This window comes from Arachis hypogaea, chromosome 19 (genome assembly GCF_003086295.3).
Source record: "Arachis hypogaea cultivar Tifrunner chromosome 19, arahy.Tifrunner.gnm2.J5K5, whole genome shotgun sequence".
NCBI classification, from domain to species: domain Eukaryota; kingdom Viridiplantae; phylum Streptophyta; class Magnoliopsida; order Fabales; family Fabaceae; genus Arachis; species Arachis hypogaea.
In genome coordinates, this window is record NC_092054.1 from 108,690,729 (window position 1) to 108,709,216 (window position 18,488).

An 18,488-nucleotide genomic window follows, 5' to 3' on the forward strand; every position below is an offset into this window, starting at 1 on the left:
CCTCAGCATTTTCCGTCGACTTTTCGCCGTGAGAGTGACAGAAGGACCGGGTTGGCGGACGGAGTTCAGGGTCAGGGACCGTAATGGAACGTGTTTTTGGTTAAGGATCGTCTTGACATTTTGGTAAATGGACAGGGACCGGGTTGGTACTTTACTCTATTTCCCAAACCTGAAAAATTGCAGCAACTGCAGCATCTGCATCTGTATTGGCATGCAAGCTGCAGCTCCCAACCTAAAACCCTTTACAATTAACACAAACAAGCCTCTCTTTTTTCGTCCATGGCCACCAGGTATTGCTATCTAGTTCCTCTCACCTTTTGCTTCATAACTCAACAAAGGTTGTTCCAAAAATCAAAGCTTTTACACCCTCACCCATCAAAGTATCAAAGTTCCTAACTTTCTCTTACTTCTTAGCAATACGGATAGTTTTCTTCTTGTATATTTATATTCAAATGCTGCAATTTCAAATACTTCCGGTTCCATTCCTCTTCTTAGTTAGTTATTTAATTACTTCTGTTATGTATATTGCAACTCTTTCTGTGTGAATTGTTAAATGAAATTATTGATTTAGATTCATTCAATGCATTTGTGTGCGTAGGCGTTTGAGGGCATTCAAGCGATGGATGAGTTCCAATGGATTCGAATGGAGCAATGCGTTGGAGTTTGTTGACACCCCGGAAGAGGGAATATCTGTTAGAGCACTGTGCCAACTGAAGGAAGGTGATATTGTGGCTAAGATGCCGAAGGAGGCATGCCTCACTGTAAGGACTAGCGGTGCGCGCCAGATAATCGAAGATGCCGGTTTGGGCGGCTATTTGGGACTTGCAGTTGCCATCATGTATGAGAGGAGTTTGGGTGAAGAATCTCCTTGGGCAGGGTACCTTCAGGTCTTGCCCAAACAAGAGTGTGTGCCATTGGTTTGGACCCTCAATGAAGTCGATGAGCTTCTGCATGGAACCGAGCTTCATCAGGTATAAGACTTATAGACATCATGGCTTGAATTAAAATGGACCATGTGTAACTTGTAATTCTTTGCTACAATATATAATTTTGTCAAAATGGTAAAACGATACTGTGCTTTTGTTGTTTGCTTTTTGCTTTTTGTTTGCTATGGCAGGGAGCCATTGAAAGAGAGTTTAAATGGTCGACTGGAGAATGATATGCATGTTTTATTGTGTATGATGCTGAGTTTTTGCTGAACTTATAAAGGAAATAAGTTCAAAGAATATCTGATAAATTAGTGGCATTTTTCTGGTGTTTAGAAATATCTCCCTGCTCTTTTTGTATCCAAATACATTGATGAAAGGATACACCAAAATGTGATAATAATCGATAAATGAGAATTGCCCGGGGGAGGGTGTTTAAACTATGATGCTTTTCTGTTCATGGAAATGTTCTGATCTCTTACAATTGTAGGCAGACGGTACAAGAAGACAAAGCTCTTATCTGTGACGACTGGAAAGAAAATATTTTTCCCCTATTGGATTCAGTGCCTTCAAGGCTTAACCCAACATTTTTTGGTATAGAACAATATTTTGCTGCAAAAAGTCTTATTTCTTCACGGGGTTTCGAGATAGATGATTTCCATGGTTTTGGTATGGTTCCCCTGGCAGACCTGTAAGTAAACTCTTATACCCTTGTTTCTTTAACATGCTTATTTCTATCATTTTCATTCAAAGATCTCAAAGATGCATGACAAGTCTTAGAGTCTAGTTTGTATGTCAATTTCAAGATGGTTTTGCTCCACTCCTGATTGAAGAAAGCTCGTTTTATGAGCTGTGCAGTCTATACCAAAGTAGCATGATTATGCCAAATGAGGCGTAGCATTTAAACCTTTTCAAGTATACTGCATACTGAGAATCCTTCTTTTTCATAAAGTAATGCATGTTTATTTGAATATATTAGAGAACATGGGCCTATTCTGTTTCTAATACTATATATTTTAGCGTGACAGACCAAGCAGACATTTATTTGCATGATCTTGACCTGGAGGCTTTTCATATTCTAATGGTGTTTGTACCGTCATGTGCTCCAGATTCAATCATAAAACAGGGGCCGAGGATGTGCATTTCACCGCCTCATCTAATTCTGTAGCTGATGATGATGTCGATGATGATAATAGTAACAATGATGAGGGCATTGCTGATGAAGAAGCATTGGCTGAGAAATCTTCCACAGATACAACTGATCTGGATGCTACTCATGTTGAGAATGGCAATGCTAGTGACACAGACTGTTTGTCGGATACAGGAGATGACGATCCTTCAATGCTGGAAATGATTGTGGTAAAAGATGTCAGCAGTGGAGCAGAGGTAAGAATTCTCCTCTTGTTTATGCAGCTTTTCTTAACTTCCTTGTGTGAGTTACTGATCACTTCTACAAGTCTTCACAGAAACCAGTATGTATAATCCCTCCAGTTCACAATATCTGTCAATTTAGTGATTTGCATGCTGATTAAGGAACTCAACTACTTTATAGTGTAAATGCTTCATTGTTTAACGTGTTTAAATTGTAAGGTAAAGGTGAAAAGTACTTATTAAATGTTATATTGAGACATGAGAATGAGTGAATGACAAATATATAAAACTAGAACATTTTTCTAAATGAATCGATAATATTAATTGGTGGAAATATTTTTGTTTACTTATATCCTTTGATGGTTTTGCATTCAATGACCTCCAATGTCACTATGCTACACTTGATTCAAAATATTATAGTTTCTTGATTATTGACCTCGTATGTTCACTTGATTATTGTCCTCTTTATCAGGTGTTTAATACTTATGGGTTGATGGGTAATGCTGCATTGCTTCATAGATATGGATTTACTGAGCAAGATAATCCGTATGACATTGTTAACATTGATTTGGAAATGGTGATTCAATGGTGCTCTTGTTTGTTTTCTGATCGGCACAGTAGGTCAAGGGTCTCCCTATGGAGAAGGTTAGGCTATTCTGCATGCGGTGACCAAAACTCGGAATATTTCGAGATTTCATTTGAAGGAGAACCACAGACTGAACTCATGGTTTTGTTGTATGTCATGCTGTTGCCAGATAATGCATACCATATGTTGGACCTTTCGCTATCGGTTGCCAGATCTGGGCATGAATCAAGCGATGCTAATCTGTTGGATGATAACATATTTGCAATCAAATCATGTAATGTGAGCAAGAGATCTCTGCTGACAAAAAAAGTACGTGATGGTTTGTTAGCACTTGCAGACATGAGGGAGGGTCTCTATGGTTTGGAACCAATAGAAGACGATATTGCGCGACTGGGAAAGTGTAGTTCGGTTAGAGAGAGGAAGTTGTATCATTCTTTGATGCTGCGCATGTGCGAAAGGAGGATCCTTCAGAGACTCAGACATTATGCTTCTGAGCCATTTGAAATCAATAATCATAGTTCTTCAAGGAAGAAGTTGAAGTCAACAAAGAGAAAAAGATAATTCTTTTATGTAGTCTTTTTTTCCAATGAGAATGATGCAATATCTATTCTCAAATTTTGCCTTGTTGATTAACCAATTTACCATTCAAAAAATCAATTAATTTTGTTATATTAGTCTTTTTTTTTGGTTATATTAGTCTTTGATGCTCTCTAGTAGAGAGAGAGTACAAACCAAGAGCCCAACAAAAACTTAGAGAAATGAAGATGATATCTGGGTTTTTGTATCTTGTTTATTTTCTCCCTTTGTACTTGAATGTTGGATACTAGAAGTTTAAAAATTAAAATACAAAATACGAAGTTTCTAGTTCTAGTTCTAGAATAATAAAAGAAAGTTTATGATTCAAATTGAAATTGTGTTTTTATTAGAACATATATGAAGCTTGCTGTTTAACCGTTCTATTGACCCGATGAATATGCTACTCCATTCAATAGTATTTGTTATTTAGATAGCCAATATTAATTAAGCTATATAGGACCATGAGATGATTTAAGTCCATTGTTATGTCACCTTTTCCCTTTCTATTGTCTAGATTCATATGCCCATATAAGTAAATTTAACACCACGTTCAGATTTTGCAACAAAACCAAGGTTTATTGTTATTATTTCAGGGATAAACACCCAATCTGATTTCTGTTTATTTCTAAATTCATATGACCATTGTGGAGGAATAACACGTCTCCTGACTCACTAAGGGGTTAAGGAAGATTATTGTGGAGAGCGACTCACAAACGGCAATATCCATGATAAGATCTAAGCAAACTATCAGAAACAGTAACCATTGGAAAACAAAGACCTGGGACATTTTTTTTGTATATATTCATAGAGAAGACAATAAATATGCAGATTGCTTAAACTGTAAAAGTTTAGATCTTGATTTAGCCTTTTTCTTTTGGAATTTACTTTTTAGAGAGGTGAAGAATGTTCTTGTTGATGATGAAAAAGGAATCTCCTTGTCCTGTATAGTTTATAATTAGGTCTTTTTTGAGCGCTAGCCCTGTCTTTTTACCAAAATAAAAAACACGTCTCCTAACTTTATAATTAAGACAACGTGACTCTTCCATTAAAAATTTCGACTCATCAAATACTAACAATATAAGCACTCAATGACCAACCACCACCATCTGCACCACTAAGCTTCGCTACTTCTATTGTGTAATCATACCACATTATTATTACTATCTCTTCTACTAGACTTCCACCGCTAACCCCATCACCATCAATATCTCCCTTTTTCCATTCTTTTTCTTCTCACACCCTCTGGAAAATAATGTCACCATTTTCTTATCTCATTTCTCATTGGATACCATTTTGTCTATTCCAAAACAATTTTCATACTGTACTTACTTTTTTTTTTGGTGGCATTATTCTCAACAATAGTCTTTGTTTACCATACCATTACTAGTGAAGGATAATTTTCCAAAAACATAAACAGATTAATAATTTGTAGGGCTTAAAATTCTCCTCTTACAAATAAAACGCTGCTAAATTAAGTTCAAATAGCATTTGATGGAGTTTTTAATAGAAGGAAAAGTATAGGTAACAAACAAGATTTTTGTTAAGGGTCGCGTTATCCTTCGAATAAATGGATAGTGATCAAATATGGTGTTTATTTTTATTTTACACAAACAAAGAACATAAAGAGAAGAGTGAAAGGGAATATAAATATGGCTTTGAAGGAGACATTCTACATATCACATGGATCACCAGAACTGGAAATAGAAGATTCAGTTCCAGCATGGAAGTTCTTGAAATCATGGAAGGAGTTTCCCAATAGACCCTCTACCATTCTTATGGTACCTGGTCAGCGGGACAACAGTCAATGTTGTTCATGGTCACAATGATTCCATCTATTACTTCTATGGCTTCCCCATGGTCATGAACATGTTTGTTTCGCTGCATACATTTGTTTTCCAGAATAGGATAAGACAAGATATTGAAAACAACATACAAAGAATTCAGAGACATAAAATTTTATATTTTTGTATTCTGTTTAGTAATAAACTAAAATAAATTATAAAAATTTAATTTGTTCTTATTTTTTTTCATTAAAAAAAATTTAGAAAAATATAATAATAAAAAGTATAATTATAAAAAATTAATAAAAATAATAAAAAATAAATTGTATTATTTGTTAGTATCTTTATGTCCTTCCTATCAGGATGGACACAAAATATGAAAATACGCTAATTCAATGTCTCTATTCATATTTCATTTATCAAACATAATTTTATGTCTTTGTGTCCATCTCTCAATATCTCGTTCTTGTAAACAAACGCAACCTTTTATATTTTACTCCATCAACTTTCTCTTTTTCGATTTCGGAGTTATGTTATTTATATTCATTTAGTGTGAGATACTGTGTCGACTCACAACAAGATTTGAATAGGTGTGAATCTTGTTAGTATTTCATTTAAGCAAAAGTATAGAATACCAATATATTATCTGTCAATTTATTGCCAACAATAATTAAAATGAAAAACACTTTCACTAGAAGACATGTATAAAGGGACATATTCAAAAAACACATCTATAAAGACATTTTTATTAGACACAAAAAAAAAATATTTCTATTAGATACATCCTTACTTTCATTAAACACAACCATAAGCAAGAGTTGACAAAAGTTGATAGAATCCTGGTTGGTTACATAGTAAAATTGTTCATTTAATAGAAAAGAAGTTGAGTCGGTCAAATATTCAATATCAAAAGTATAATTATCTCTCTCTCTTTCTTTTTTTTTTTTGTATTTTATGTATTTTTTTAACAATGAATGTCATTACTAATCATCTTGTGTGCATATGCTTGATTTGTTCATTGCAAGTCTTATACTACAAAGTCTACAAAGCATATATGTAACTTTTTAATCACTATCATTACTAATCTCGAAATGGTGGTCTATAGGTGATCATTATATAGTCCTTATCCATATGATATAATAATAAAGAAGGAAGACTATTTGAATGTGTGAATTAGTTTTACAAACTTGATTTTGTATGAAGTGAAAAATAAAGATCAATATCATTTCTCTTTGTCATGGGTTTGCAAACTAGTTATTTTTCGGTGCAAGTTTATGCAATTTATATGACACCATCAACAATCTGTATCCTGATTTAATTTGGACACTATCATCTTTGATATTATAATCAATCTGTAAGTAAATAGCAAATGGACCTATTGTGATGATGTTCAATTCCTGTCTCCAAAAGAACACTAAACAAATGTAAAAAAAAAAAAAGGGTGTGGATATCTTCAAATTTCCAACAATATTTTAAACTTAATTCCCTTTCATGACAAGCTCAACTATCCAGCAGCAGGGGATCCACATGTGCCAAAGAAGGTGAAGGAACTTCTCCAAGCGTCGGGGTTCTGCGCCGCGTCGACGAGGATAGAAGGCATGGCCTGGACCTCTTCGCATCTGTTCCCCTTATGTTGATGTACTCTGAAGCTGATATACAAATATGGAACTTACCACTATGAATTGGGGAAAGCATTGACTCCTCTTATGGATGAAGGTGTTCTTATCATTGGATCTAGCAGTGAAACTCATAATTTGAGAGCCATTGGACCTCGCAACAGCCCTCCAGCCCCTTGGGCTCTTGAAAATTTGATTCTTGGTTGAGGAATTCTGTTGTTCAAGGGAAGTAACTTAGTCTTCTATCTTTTGATCTGTTTTCTACGTTCATGGTGATTGATATTTCATGTGTATATACGGGCATGATGATGAAAAACAAGAATACAATAATCAAAAGAAAAATTTGCAAAAATTAGATTTCTAGAATTGTTACAAAAATGTTATGGATCGTGTACAAGGTGTCACTTGGACGGGTTGATGAATCGGATCGGGAAGCTGTCGGTCTTGACGATGGCACGACCGCACGATCAGACTTTAGGAGTGCCCGGGTTATGGTACCTATAAAGACACTCCAATGTCTAAGTCAAAGAGTTAATGAGGTAGGATTTATGTGTTTAGGCGAAATTAAATCATACTTGGGATAGTGGTTGGGCTAAACCTTGGTTATCTTATCTTATGATGTGGTCCCACTTTCTGAGGTTTTAGCAGGTTTGTTGGAGTTGCCTCGATTGGGTCAAATTGTGGAGGGCCCATGGAACCTGGGAGATTGAGTCCATAACAGTTGCCCTGGAGCATCACTCATTGGTCGGAGTCTTGATGCTGATGGTCTAGCTTGCTTTGAGTTCGTTGGATCGTGTGGTCATCAAGGTTGAATGGACGAGTGGGCTTTGTGTTCTGTCCGTTATGTTTCTCGAGAAAATGACCATTTTGCAGCTTTCAAGGCACCATTAAATGCGCACAGTGGAGAGGGGGAGAGGGATTTTCCATGCTTTTTCCCTTTTTACCTTTTTGTTGTGATTTCTCCTTCTTGTTCTTGCCCTTTTATATTTTACGGGGGGTTTATCTTTTGGTTTTGGGTCCTTTTTTCTGCTATTTTTTTTTTATATATTTCTTCTATGATGTGTTTTCTCTGGGTTGCATTTCCTCCTTTCAGGTTTCGTTTGGCTTTTTCGGTCGCCGTGTTTGTTCTGTGATTTTTTTATCGTCATCTTCTTTCGTTCTTCTTCACAAAAGGTGTGTGCTTTTTCTGTTCTTTATTTGTTGTTTTAGTTATGCTTTATTAATTTGCCTTTACCTTTGTGTTCCTTTAGTTATTGCTGCGTTTGGCTAGCCTTAGATTTTTCTTTTGGTAGTGATCCTTTTGCTGTGTGATAGTAGTAAGTGGTTCCCCCTATGTATGATAGTAGGGGGGATGGTGCCACTATTTTAGTGTAGTTTAGCATATTAGGGGCTTGATTGCATGTTTGAATTTTCGGAGAGTGGGTTAACAGTGGTACCCTCTTTATTATAGGCATGGCGAGGAGGAGGCCCGATCAGGGTGCTAGGGTGCCCGTTTACTCGGTGGGAGGCGTCCAATGATTACTGCTGGGTTACGTTTGATGTGATGGGTACTTCTTCTTGACTGATGGAGGAGGATCTTTAGAAGCTGCACGACGAGGGTGTGATTTGTGGGGCGGCGAAGTGGAGCGCCAATACGAGTTGGTGCTTTTTGGAAAAGATGAGTGGGTTTGCTATATCAACCTTGATCCCCCAGAGTCACCGATTGGACGTGGGTTTATAAACCCTTATTCACGAAATTGGGGGTTCAGTTCGCTTTCTTTGAGTTCGTCCAGGCCCTTCTGAACTGATGTTCGGTAGTTTCGTCTCAACTGCATCCAAACAATTGGGTGGTGATGACATGTCACCATGTCATGTTTTTCTATGCTTTTTCATATAAGAAATTGATAATTAGTGCTTAAATATTGCATTCTTTTGTACTTAATGGTATATTTCTTTGATCTTTTGATTTTATAAACTTTGTAGGAAATAAGAAGAAAAAGAAACAAAAAAGCACAAAATAAGCTAAAAGGAAGAAAAGAGGAATTTTGGCACACTTTTGAAGTTTGGGCACGCTTTGGACCTTAGGCCACGCTTTAAAAAGTGTGGCCCATGAAAATAAAGCGTGGCGCTCAACCAAGGAAGGCACACATCAAGAACCAAGGAATGCTCAATCAAGTGAGCATTTGCGTGCGCTTCAGCAAGGGAAGCAAGGCCAAGATAAGGCTGGTGCTCAATTAAGTGAGCACTATGCTCACTCTAGTGAGCATTTTCGGGCTTTTTGACAGCATGACCATGCTTCCTTCAAAGGGCCATAACTTGAGCTACAGATGTCCAATTGATGTGCTTCCAGTTGCGTTGGAAAGCTGACATTCAGAGTCTTCCAATGATATATAGCAATTTATATTTGGCACAAAATTGAAGTACAAGTGATAGGCATCTTTAAGGCCCAAAAACTAACCAAGCAGTGTGGTGCACGAAATTGTGATCTCAGGCAACGGCGCTAAAAAACTTTGTACGCACGTCTTAATAAATCGTTTTTCATTCACAACTTCGATACAACTAACCAGCAAGTGCACTGGGTCGTCCAAGTAATAAACCTTACGTGAGTAAGGGTCGATCCCACGGAGATTGTTGGTATGAAGCAAGCTATGATCACCTTGTAAATCTCAGTCAGGCGGATATAAAATAGTTATGGAGTTTTCGAACATAAATAATAAATAGATAGAAAATAAGGATAGAAACACTTATGTATATCATTGGTGAGAATTTCAGATAAGTGTATAGAGATGCTTTCGTTCCTCTGAACCTCTGCTTTCCTGCTGTCTTCATCCAATCAGTTTTACTCCTTTCCATGGCTGGCTTTATGTAAGGACATCACCGTTGTCAATGGCTACTTTTAATCCTCTCTGGAAAATGGTCTGATGCACTGTCACTGCATGGCTAATCGTTTGGAGGCATCACCCTTGTTAATGGCTGCATCCTATCCTCTTGTGAAAATGGTCCAAATGCTCTGTCACAGCACGGCTAATCATCTGAGGTTCTCGATCATACTGGAATAGGATTCACCCTCCTTTTGCGTTTGTCACTACGCCCAGCACTCGCGAGTTTAAAGTTCGTCACAGTCATTCAATCTCAGAGTCCTACTCGGAATACCACAGACAAGGTTTAGACTTTCCGAACTCTCATGAATGCCGCCATCAATCTAGCTTATACCACGAAGATTCTGATTAAGAGATCCAAGAGATACTCATTCAATCTAAGGTAGAACGGAAGTGGTTGTCAGGCACGCGTTCATAGGGAATGATGATGATTGTCACGTTCATCACATTCAGGTTGAAGTGCGAATGAATATCATAGAAGCGGAATAAGTTGAATTGAATAGAAAAATAGTAGTACTTTGCATTAATCTTTGAGGAACAGCAGAGCTCCACACCTTAATCTATGGAGTGCAGAAACTCTACCGTTGAAAATACATAAGTGAATATAGGGTAAGCATGGCCGAGTGGCCAGCCTCCCATGGAGGTCTAGGCATCCAAAGTTGTCTAATACAATAGTAAACAGTCCTATTTATACTAAACTAGTTACTAGGGTTTACAGAAGTAAGTAATTGATGCATAAATCCACTTCCGGGGCCCACTTGGTGTGTGCTTGGGCTGAGCTTGAATGTTATACGTGCAGAGGCTCTTTCTGGAGTTGAATGCCAGGTTGTAATGTATTTCTGGCGTTCAACTCTGGTTTGTGACGTGTTTCTGGCGTTTAACTCCAGACAGCAGCGTAGAACTGGTGTTTAACGCCCATTTACGTCGTCTAAACTCGGCCAAAGTATGGACTATTATATATTTCTGGAAAGCCCTGAATGTCTACTTTCCAACACAATTGGAAGCGCACCATTTTGAATTTTGTAGCTCCAGAAAATCCACTTTGAGTGCAGGGAGGTTAGAATCCAACAGCATCAGCAGTCCTTCTTCAACCTCTGAATCTGATTTTTGCTCAAGTCCCTCAATTTCAGCCAGAAAATATCTGAAATCACAGAAAAACACACAAACTCATAGTAAAGTCCAAAAATGTGAATTTAACATAAAAACTAATGAAAACATCCCTAAAAGTAACTAGATTCTACTAAAAACATACTAAAAACAATGCCAAAAAGCGTATAAATTATCCACTCATCACAACACCAAACTTAAATTGTTGCTTGTCCCCAAGCAACTGAAAATCAAATTGGATAAAAAGAAGAGAATATACTATAAATTCCAAACTATCAACGAAACATAGCTCCAATTAAATGAGCGGGACTTGTAGCTTTTTGCCTCTTGAATAGTTTTGGCATCTCACTTTATCCATTGAAGTTCAGAATGATTGGCATCTATAGGAACTCAGAGTTCAGATAGTGTTATTGATTCTCCTAGTTCAGTATGATGATTCTTGAACACAGCTATTTTATGAGTCTTGGCCGTGGCCCTAAGCACTTTGTTTTCCAGTATTACCACCGGATACATAAATGCCACAGACACATAATTGGGTGAACCTTTTCAGATTGTGACTCAGCTTTGCTAAAGTCCCCAATTAGAGGTGTCCAGGGTTCTTAAGCACACTCTGTTTTTGCTTTGGACCTTGACTTTAACCGCTCAGTCTCAAGTTTTCACTTGACACCTTCACGCCACAAGCACATGGTTAGGGACAACTTGGTTTAGCCGCTTAGGCCAGGATTTTATTCCTTTAGGCCCTCCTATCCACTGATGCTCAAAGCCTTGGGATCCTTTTTATTTACCCTTGCCTTTTGATTTTAAGGGTTATTGGCTTTTTGCTCTTGCCTCTTGGTTTTAAGAGCTTTTGGCTTTTTCTGCTTGCTTTTCTTTTTCTTTCTAATTTTTTCGCTATTTTTTTTTCTGCAAGTTTTGTTCTTTGCTGCTTTTTCTTGCTTCAAGAATCATTTTTATGATTTTTCAGATTATCAAATAACATGTCTCCTTGTCATCATTCTTTCAAGAGCCAACATATTTAACATTCATAAACAACAACTTCAAAAGACATATGCACTGTTCAAGCATTCATTCAGAAAACAAGAAGCATTATCACCACATCAATATAATTAAACTAAGTTCAAGGATAAATTCGAAACTCATGTACTTCTTGTTCTTTTGAATTAAAACAGTTTTCATTTAAGAGAGGTGATGGATTCATAGGACATTCATAACTTTAAGATAAAGTTACTAACTACTAATGATCATGTAATAAGACACAAACATGGATAAGCACTTAACATTAAGAAAACGAAAAACAGAAAATAAGAACAAGGAATGAGTCCACCTTAGTGATGGTGGCGTTTCCTTCTTGAGGAACCAATGATGTCCTTGAGCTCTTCTATGTCTCTTCCTTGTCTTTGTTGCTCCTCCCTCATTGCTTTTTGATCTTCTCTAATTTCATGAAGGATGATAGAGTGCTCTTGATGTTCCACCCTTAATTGTCCCATGTTGGAACTTAATTCTCCTAGGGAGGTGTTAATTTGCTCCCAATAGTTTTGTGGAGGAAAATGCATTTGAGGCATCTCCGGGATCTCATGGTGATGAGCTTCATGCGTCTCTTGAGATCCATGAATGAGCTCTCTTGCTTGCTCCATCCTTTTCTTAGTGATGGGCTTCTCTTCCTCAATGGGAATGTCTCCTTCTATGAAAGCTCTAGTTGAGTAACATAGATGGCAAATAAGATGAGGAAAAGCTAGCCTTGCCCCAGGAGTGGGCTTTTCGGCTATTTTGTAGAATTCAAGGGAGATGACTTCATGAACTTCTACTTCCTCTCCAATCATGATGGCCCGATCCACAGTAACTTCAGATCGGTTGCTAGTGGGGATGATGGAGCGTTGGATGAATTCCAACCATCCTCTAGCCACAGGCTTGAGGTCCAGTCTTCTTAATTGAACCGGCTTGCCTTTGGAGTCAATCTTCCATTGAGCTCCTTCCACACATATGTCCATGAAGACTTGGTCCAACCTTTGATTAAAGTTGACCCTTCTAGTGTAGGGGCGTGCATCTCCTTGCATCATAGGCAAGTTAAACGCCAACCTCACATTTTCAGGACTAAAATCCAAGTATTTCCCCCGAACCATTGTATTATAATTCTTTGGGTTTGGGTTCTTACTTTGATCATGGTTCCTAGTGATCCATGCATTGGCATAGAACTCTTGAACCATTAGGATGCCGACTTGTTGGATGGGGTTTGTTAGAACTTCCCAACCTCTTCTTTGGATTTCATGTCAGATCTCCGGATACTCATTCTTCTTGAGCTTGAAAGGGACCTCGGGGATCACCTTCTTCTTGTCCACAAAATCATAGAAGTGGTCTTGATGAGCTTTGGAGATGAATCTTTCCATCTCCCATGACTTGGAGGTGGAAGCTTTTGTCTTCCCTTTCCCTTTTCTAGAGGATTCTCCGGTCTTGGGTGCCATCAATGGTAATGAAAAAACCAAAAGCTTATGCTTTTACCACACCAAACTTAGAATATTGCTCGCCCTCGAGCAAGAGAAGAAAGAATAGATGAAGAAGAAGAAGAAAATATGGAGGAGAAGGGGGATGGTGTATTCGGCCAAGAAGGGGAAGAGAGGGTTGTTTTGTGTGAAAATGAAGAAGAATGGAGGGCTTTATATAGGGAAGGGAGGGGGGGTAAGGTTCGGCCATAAGGGTGGGTTTTGGGTGGGAAATTGATTTTGAATTTTGAAGGTAGGTGGGGTTTATGAGGTAGGTTTATGGGGAAGAGTGGATGGATGTGAGTGGTGAAGTGGTTATAGGGAAGAGAGATTGAGGTGATTGGTGAAGAGTTTTGGGGAAGAGTGTTTATGGGATTGTGTGAAAGAGGGGTGAGAAGAAGTGAGCAGAGGTAGGTGGGGATCCTGTGGGGTCCACAGATCCTGAGGTGATCCTGTGGGGTCCACAGATCCTGAGGTGTTCAAGGATTTACAACCTTGCACCAAATTAGGCATGCAAAATGCCCTTGCACACAACTCTGGGCGTTCAGCGCCAGATTGGTGCTTGTTCTGGGCGTTGAACGCCCATTTGTTGCCCATTTCTGGCGTTGAACGCCAGAACCATGCTTGTTCTGGGCATTCAGCGCCAGCTCTTCTCCAGGGTGCAATTCTGGCGTTCAAACGCCCAGATGCTGCCCATTTTGGGCGTTCAGCGCCAGAACCATGCTCTGTTCTGGCGTTGAACGCCATCCAGATGCTCCTTACTGGCGTTTAAACGCCAGTAAGGTCTTCCTCCAGGGTGTGATTTTTCTTCTGCTGTTTTTGATTCTGTTTTTAATTTTTCTATTTTTTTCGTGACTCCACATGATCATGAACCTAAGAAAACATGAAAGAACAAGAAAAATAAAATTAGATAAATAAATATTGGGTTGCCTCCCAACAAGCGCTTCTTTAATATCAATAGCTTGACAGTGGGCTCTCATGGAGCCTCACAGATGTTCAGAGCATTGTTGAGACTTCCCAACACCAAACTTAGAGTTTGGATATGGGAGTTCAACACCAAACTTAGAGTTTGGTTGTGGCCTCCCAACACCAAACTTAGAGTTTGACTGTGGGGGCTCTGGTTGACTCTGTTTTGAGAGAAGCTTTTTATGCTTCCTCTCCATGTTTACAGAAGGATAACCTTGAGTTGTAAACACAAGGGAGTCCCCATTCAATTGAAGGACTAATTCACCTCTGTCAACATCAATCACAGCTCTTGCTGTGGCTAGGAAGGGTCTTCCAAGGATGATGAATTCATCCTCATCCTTCCCAGTATCAAGGATTATGAAATCAGCAGGGATGTAAAGGCCTTCAACCTTTACTAACATGTCCTCTACTTGTCCGTAAGCTTGTTTTCTTGAATTGTCTGCCATCTCTAATGAGATTTTAGCAGCTTGCACCCCATAGATTCCCAGTTTCTCTATTACAGAGAGGGGCATGAGGTTTATCCCTGACCCAAGGTCACATAGAGCCTTCTCAAAGGTCATTGTGTCTATGGTACAAGGTATTAAGAACTTTCCAGGATCCTGTTTCTTCTGATGCAATGTCAGTTGATCCAGATCACTTAGTTCATTGGTGAACAAGGGAGGTTCATCTTCCCAAGTCTCAATACCAAATAATTTGGCATTCAGCTTCATGATTGCACCAAGGTACTTGGTAACTTGCTCTTCAGTAACATCCTCATTCTCTTCAGAAGAGGAATACTCATCAGAGCTCATGAATGGCATAAGGAGGTTTAATGGAATCTCTATGGTCTCTAGATGAGCCTCAGATTCCTTTGGTTCCTCAAAGGGAAACTCCTTATTGATCACTGGGCGTCCCAGGAGGTTTTTCTCACTGGGATTTACGTCCTCCCCTTCTTCCTTGGATTCGGCCATGATGGTTATATCAATGGCCTTGCACTCTCCTTTTGGATTTTCTTCTGTATTGCTTGGGAGAGTACTAGGAGGGGATTCATTGATCCTTTTACTCAGCTGGCCCACTTGTGCCTCCAAATTTCTAATGGAGGACCTTGTTTCATTCATGAAACTCACAGTGGCCTTAGATATATCAGAGACTAAGTTTGCTAAATTAGAAGTATTTTGGTCAGAGTTCTCTGTCTGTTGCTGAGTGGATGATGGAAAAGGCTTGCTATTGCTAAACCTGTTTCTTCCATCATTATTAAAGCCTTGTTGAGGCTTTTGATCCTTCCATGAGAGATTTGGGTGATTTCTCCATGATGAGTTATAGGTGTTTCCATAAGGTTCACCCATGTAATTCACCTCTGCTAATGCAGGGTTCTCAGAATCATAAGCTTCTTCTTCAGAAGATGCCTCTTGAGTACTGTTGGATGCAGCTTGCATTCCATTCAGACTCTGAGAAATCATATTGACTTGCTGAGTCAATATTTTATTCTGAGCCAATATGGCATTCAGAGTATCAATTTCAAGAACTCCCTTCTTCATAGGCGTCCCATTACTCCCAAGATTCCTCTCAGAAGTGTACATGAACTGGTTATTAGCAACTATGTCAATGAGTTCTTGAGCTTCTGCAGGCATTTTCTTTAAGTGAATGGATCCACCTGCAGAGGTATCCAATGACATTTTAGCTAATTCAGACAGACCATCATAGAATATGTCCAGGATGGTCCATTCTGAAAGCATGTCAGAAGGACACTTTTTGGTCAGTTCTTTGTATCTCTCCCAAGCTTCATAGAGGGATTCACCTTCTTTCTGTCTGAAGGTCTGAACATCCACTCTAAGCTTACTTAGCTTTTGAGGAGGAAAGAACTTAGCTAAGAAATCCTTGACTAGCTTATCCCAAGAGTCAGGCTATCTTTGGGTTGAGAGTCCAACCATACTCCAGCTCTGTCTCTTACAGCAAAAGGGAAAAGCATGAGTCTGTGGACTTCAGGATCTACTCCATTAGTCTTAACAGTATCACATATCTTCAAGAATTCAGTTAAGAACTGAAAAGGATCTTCAGATGGAAGTCCATGAAACTTGCAGTTCTGCTGCATTAGAGAAACTAATTGAGGTTTCAGCTCAAAATTGTTTGCTCCAATGGCAGGAATGGAGATGCTTCTTCCATGTAAATTGGAATTAGGTGCAGTAAAGTCACCAAGCATCCTCCTTGCATTATTATTATTTTCGGCTGCCATCTCCTCTTCCTGTTCGAAAATTTCTGAAAGGTTCTTGCTGGATTGTTGTAATTTAGCTTCTCTTAGTTTCCTCTTTAGAGTCCTTTCAGGTTCTGGATCTGCTTCAACAAGAATATTCTTGTCCTTGCTCTTGCTCATATGAAAAAGAGGGACAGAAAAATAATAATTATAGGGGTTCTTTTTACCATAGTATAGAGGTCCCTGTGTGAGTAGAAGAAAAGAAGAAGAAAAAATTCGAACACAGATGGAAGAGGGGGTTCGAATTTAGGTGAGATGAAGTGTTAGTAGATGAATAAACAAATAGAAGGAGATAGGAGAGAGAGAATTTTCGAAAATAATTTTTGAAAAAGAGTTAGTGATTTTCGAAAATAGTTTTTGAAAAAGGTTAGTAATTTTCGAGAATTAAAATAAAAAATTAAAATAATTAGTTAATTAAAAAGAAATTTTGAAAAAGAGGGAAGATATTTTCGAAAATTAGAGAGAGAGAGTTAGTTAGGTAGTTTTGAAAAAGATAAGAAACAAACAAAAAGTTAGTTAGTTAGTTGAAACAAATTTGAAAATCAAATTTGAAAAGATAAGAAGATAAGAAGTTAGAGAAGATATTTTAAAATCAAATTTTTGAAAAAGATAAGATAAGAAGATATTTTTGAAAAGATATGATTGAAATTAGTTTTTGAAAAAGATTTTATTTTTAAAATCACAATTAATGACTTGATTCACAAGAAATCACAAGATATGATTCTAGAACTTAAAGTTTGAATATTTCTTAACAAGTAAGTAACAAACTTGAAATTTTTGAATTAAAACATTAATTGATGATGTTATTTTCGAAAATTATGTGATAAAGATAAGAAAAAGATTTTTGAAAAATATTTTTAAAATTTTCGAAAATAAATAAAAAAAATGAAAAAGATTTGAATTTTGAAAAAGATTTTGAAAAAGATAAGATTTTTAAATTGAAAATTTGATTTGACTCATAAAAACAACTAGATTTTAAAAATTTTTGAAAAAGTCAAATCTAATTTTCGAAATTTTGAGAGAGAAAAAGGGGAAGATATTTTTTTGATTTTTGAAATTTTAATGATGAAAGAGAAAAACATGAAAAATGATGCAATGCATGAAAGTTATGGATCAAAGCAAGGAATACATGCAAGAATGCTATGAATGTCCAGATGAACACCAAGAACACTTTGAAGATCATGATGAACATCAAGAACATATTTTTGAAAATTTTATATGCAAAGAAAACATGCAAGACACCAAACTTAGAAATCTTTCATGTTTAGACACTATGAATGCAAAAATGCACATGAAAAACAAGAAAAGATGCAAAACAAGAAAACATCAAGATCAAACAAGAAGACTTACCAAGAACAACTTGAAAGATCATGAAGAACACCATGAATGCATGAATTTTTCGAAAAATGCAAGATGAACATGCAATTGACACCAAACTGTAAATCTGACTAAAGACTCAAACAAGAAATACAAAATCTTTTTTTGATTTTTATGATTTTATGATTTTTTTTGTATTTTCTTTTAATTGTTTCAAAAATCATTTTGAAAAAGAAAAATAAGGATTCCAAAAATTTTAATATGAATTCCAGGAATCTTATGCTCTTTAGTCTAAAGCTCTAATCAAAGGGTCAGGAATGGCTTAATATCCAGCCAAGCTTTAGTATGTAACTCAGACATGACACGCCTGACATTCCCTATCCAGAAAATTAGACATGGCTTTATAGCCAGCCAGGCTTCAACATGCTTCATGAAACACTAGAATTCATTCTTAAAAATTCTGAAGAAAAATATATTTTTGAAATTTTTTTTTTGAAAATAAAACAAAAAGAAAATTACCTAATCTGAGCAACAAGATGAACCATCAGTTGTTCAAACTCGAACAATCCCCGGCAACGGCGCCAAAAACTTGGTGCACAAAATTGTGATCTCAGGCAACGGCGCTAAAAAACTCTGTACGCACGTCTTAATAAATCGTTTTTCATTCACAACTTCGA

At 37.4% G+C, this 18,488-nt stretch overlaps 1 protein-coding gene, 1 non-coding gene and 1 pseudogene across 2 annotated transcripts; all 3 read left to right on the plus strand.

Annotated features, from left to right (window-relative positions):
- Positions 1–205: 205 nt before the first annotated feature.
- Positions 206–3,444, plus strand: LOC112776451 (ribosomal lysine N-methyltransferase 3). The gene is made up of 5 exons (XM_025820617.3): positions 206–290; positions 599–971; positions 1,421–1,617; positions 2,036–2,312; positions 2,770–3,444. The coding sequence occupies exons 1-5, from the start codon at positions 280–282 to the stop codon at positions 3,442–3,444; spliced, it is 1,533 nt and encodes a 510-aa protein (XP_025676402.1). The 5' UTR covers positions 206–279.
- A 1,664-nt stretch (positions 3,445–5,108) lies between these two features.
- The window catches only part of LOC112779656 (4,5-DOPA dioxygenase extradiol-like), a 181,168-nt pseudogene continuing 167,788 nt past the window's right edge, over positions 5,109–18,488 (plus strand).
- LOC112780168 (small nucleolar RNA R71) lies at positions 15,974–16,081 on the plus strand. Its single transcript, XR_003191022.1, has one exon. It is a non-coding gene; the product is annotated as a small nucleolar RNA R71 (small nucleolar RNA).

Coding starts and splice junctions, on each gene's coding strand:
- LOC112776451 (XM_025820617.3), top strand. Junction 1,618..2,035: donor ATGGTTCCCCTGGCAGACCT/GTAAGTAAACTC, acceptor CATGTGCTCCAG/ATTCAATCATAAAACAGGGG. Junction 2,313..2,769: donor ATGTCAGCAGTGGAGCAGAG/GTAAGAATTCTC, acceptor CCTCTTTATCAG/GTGTTTAATACTTATGGGTT.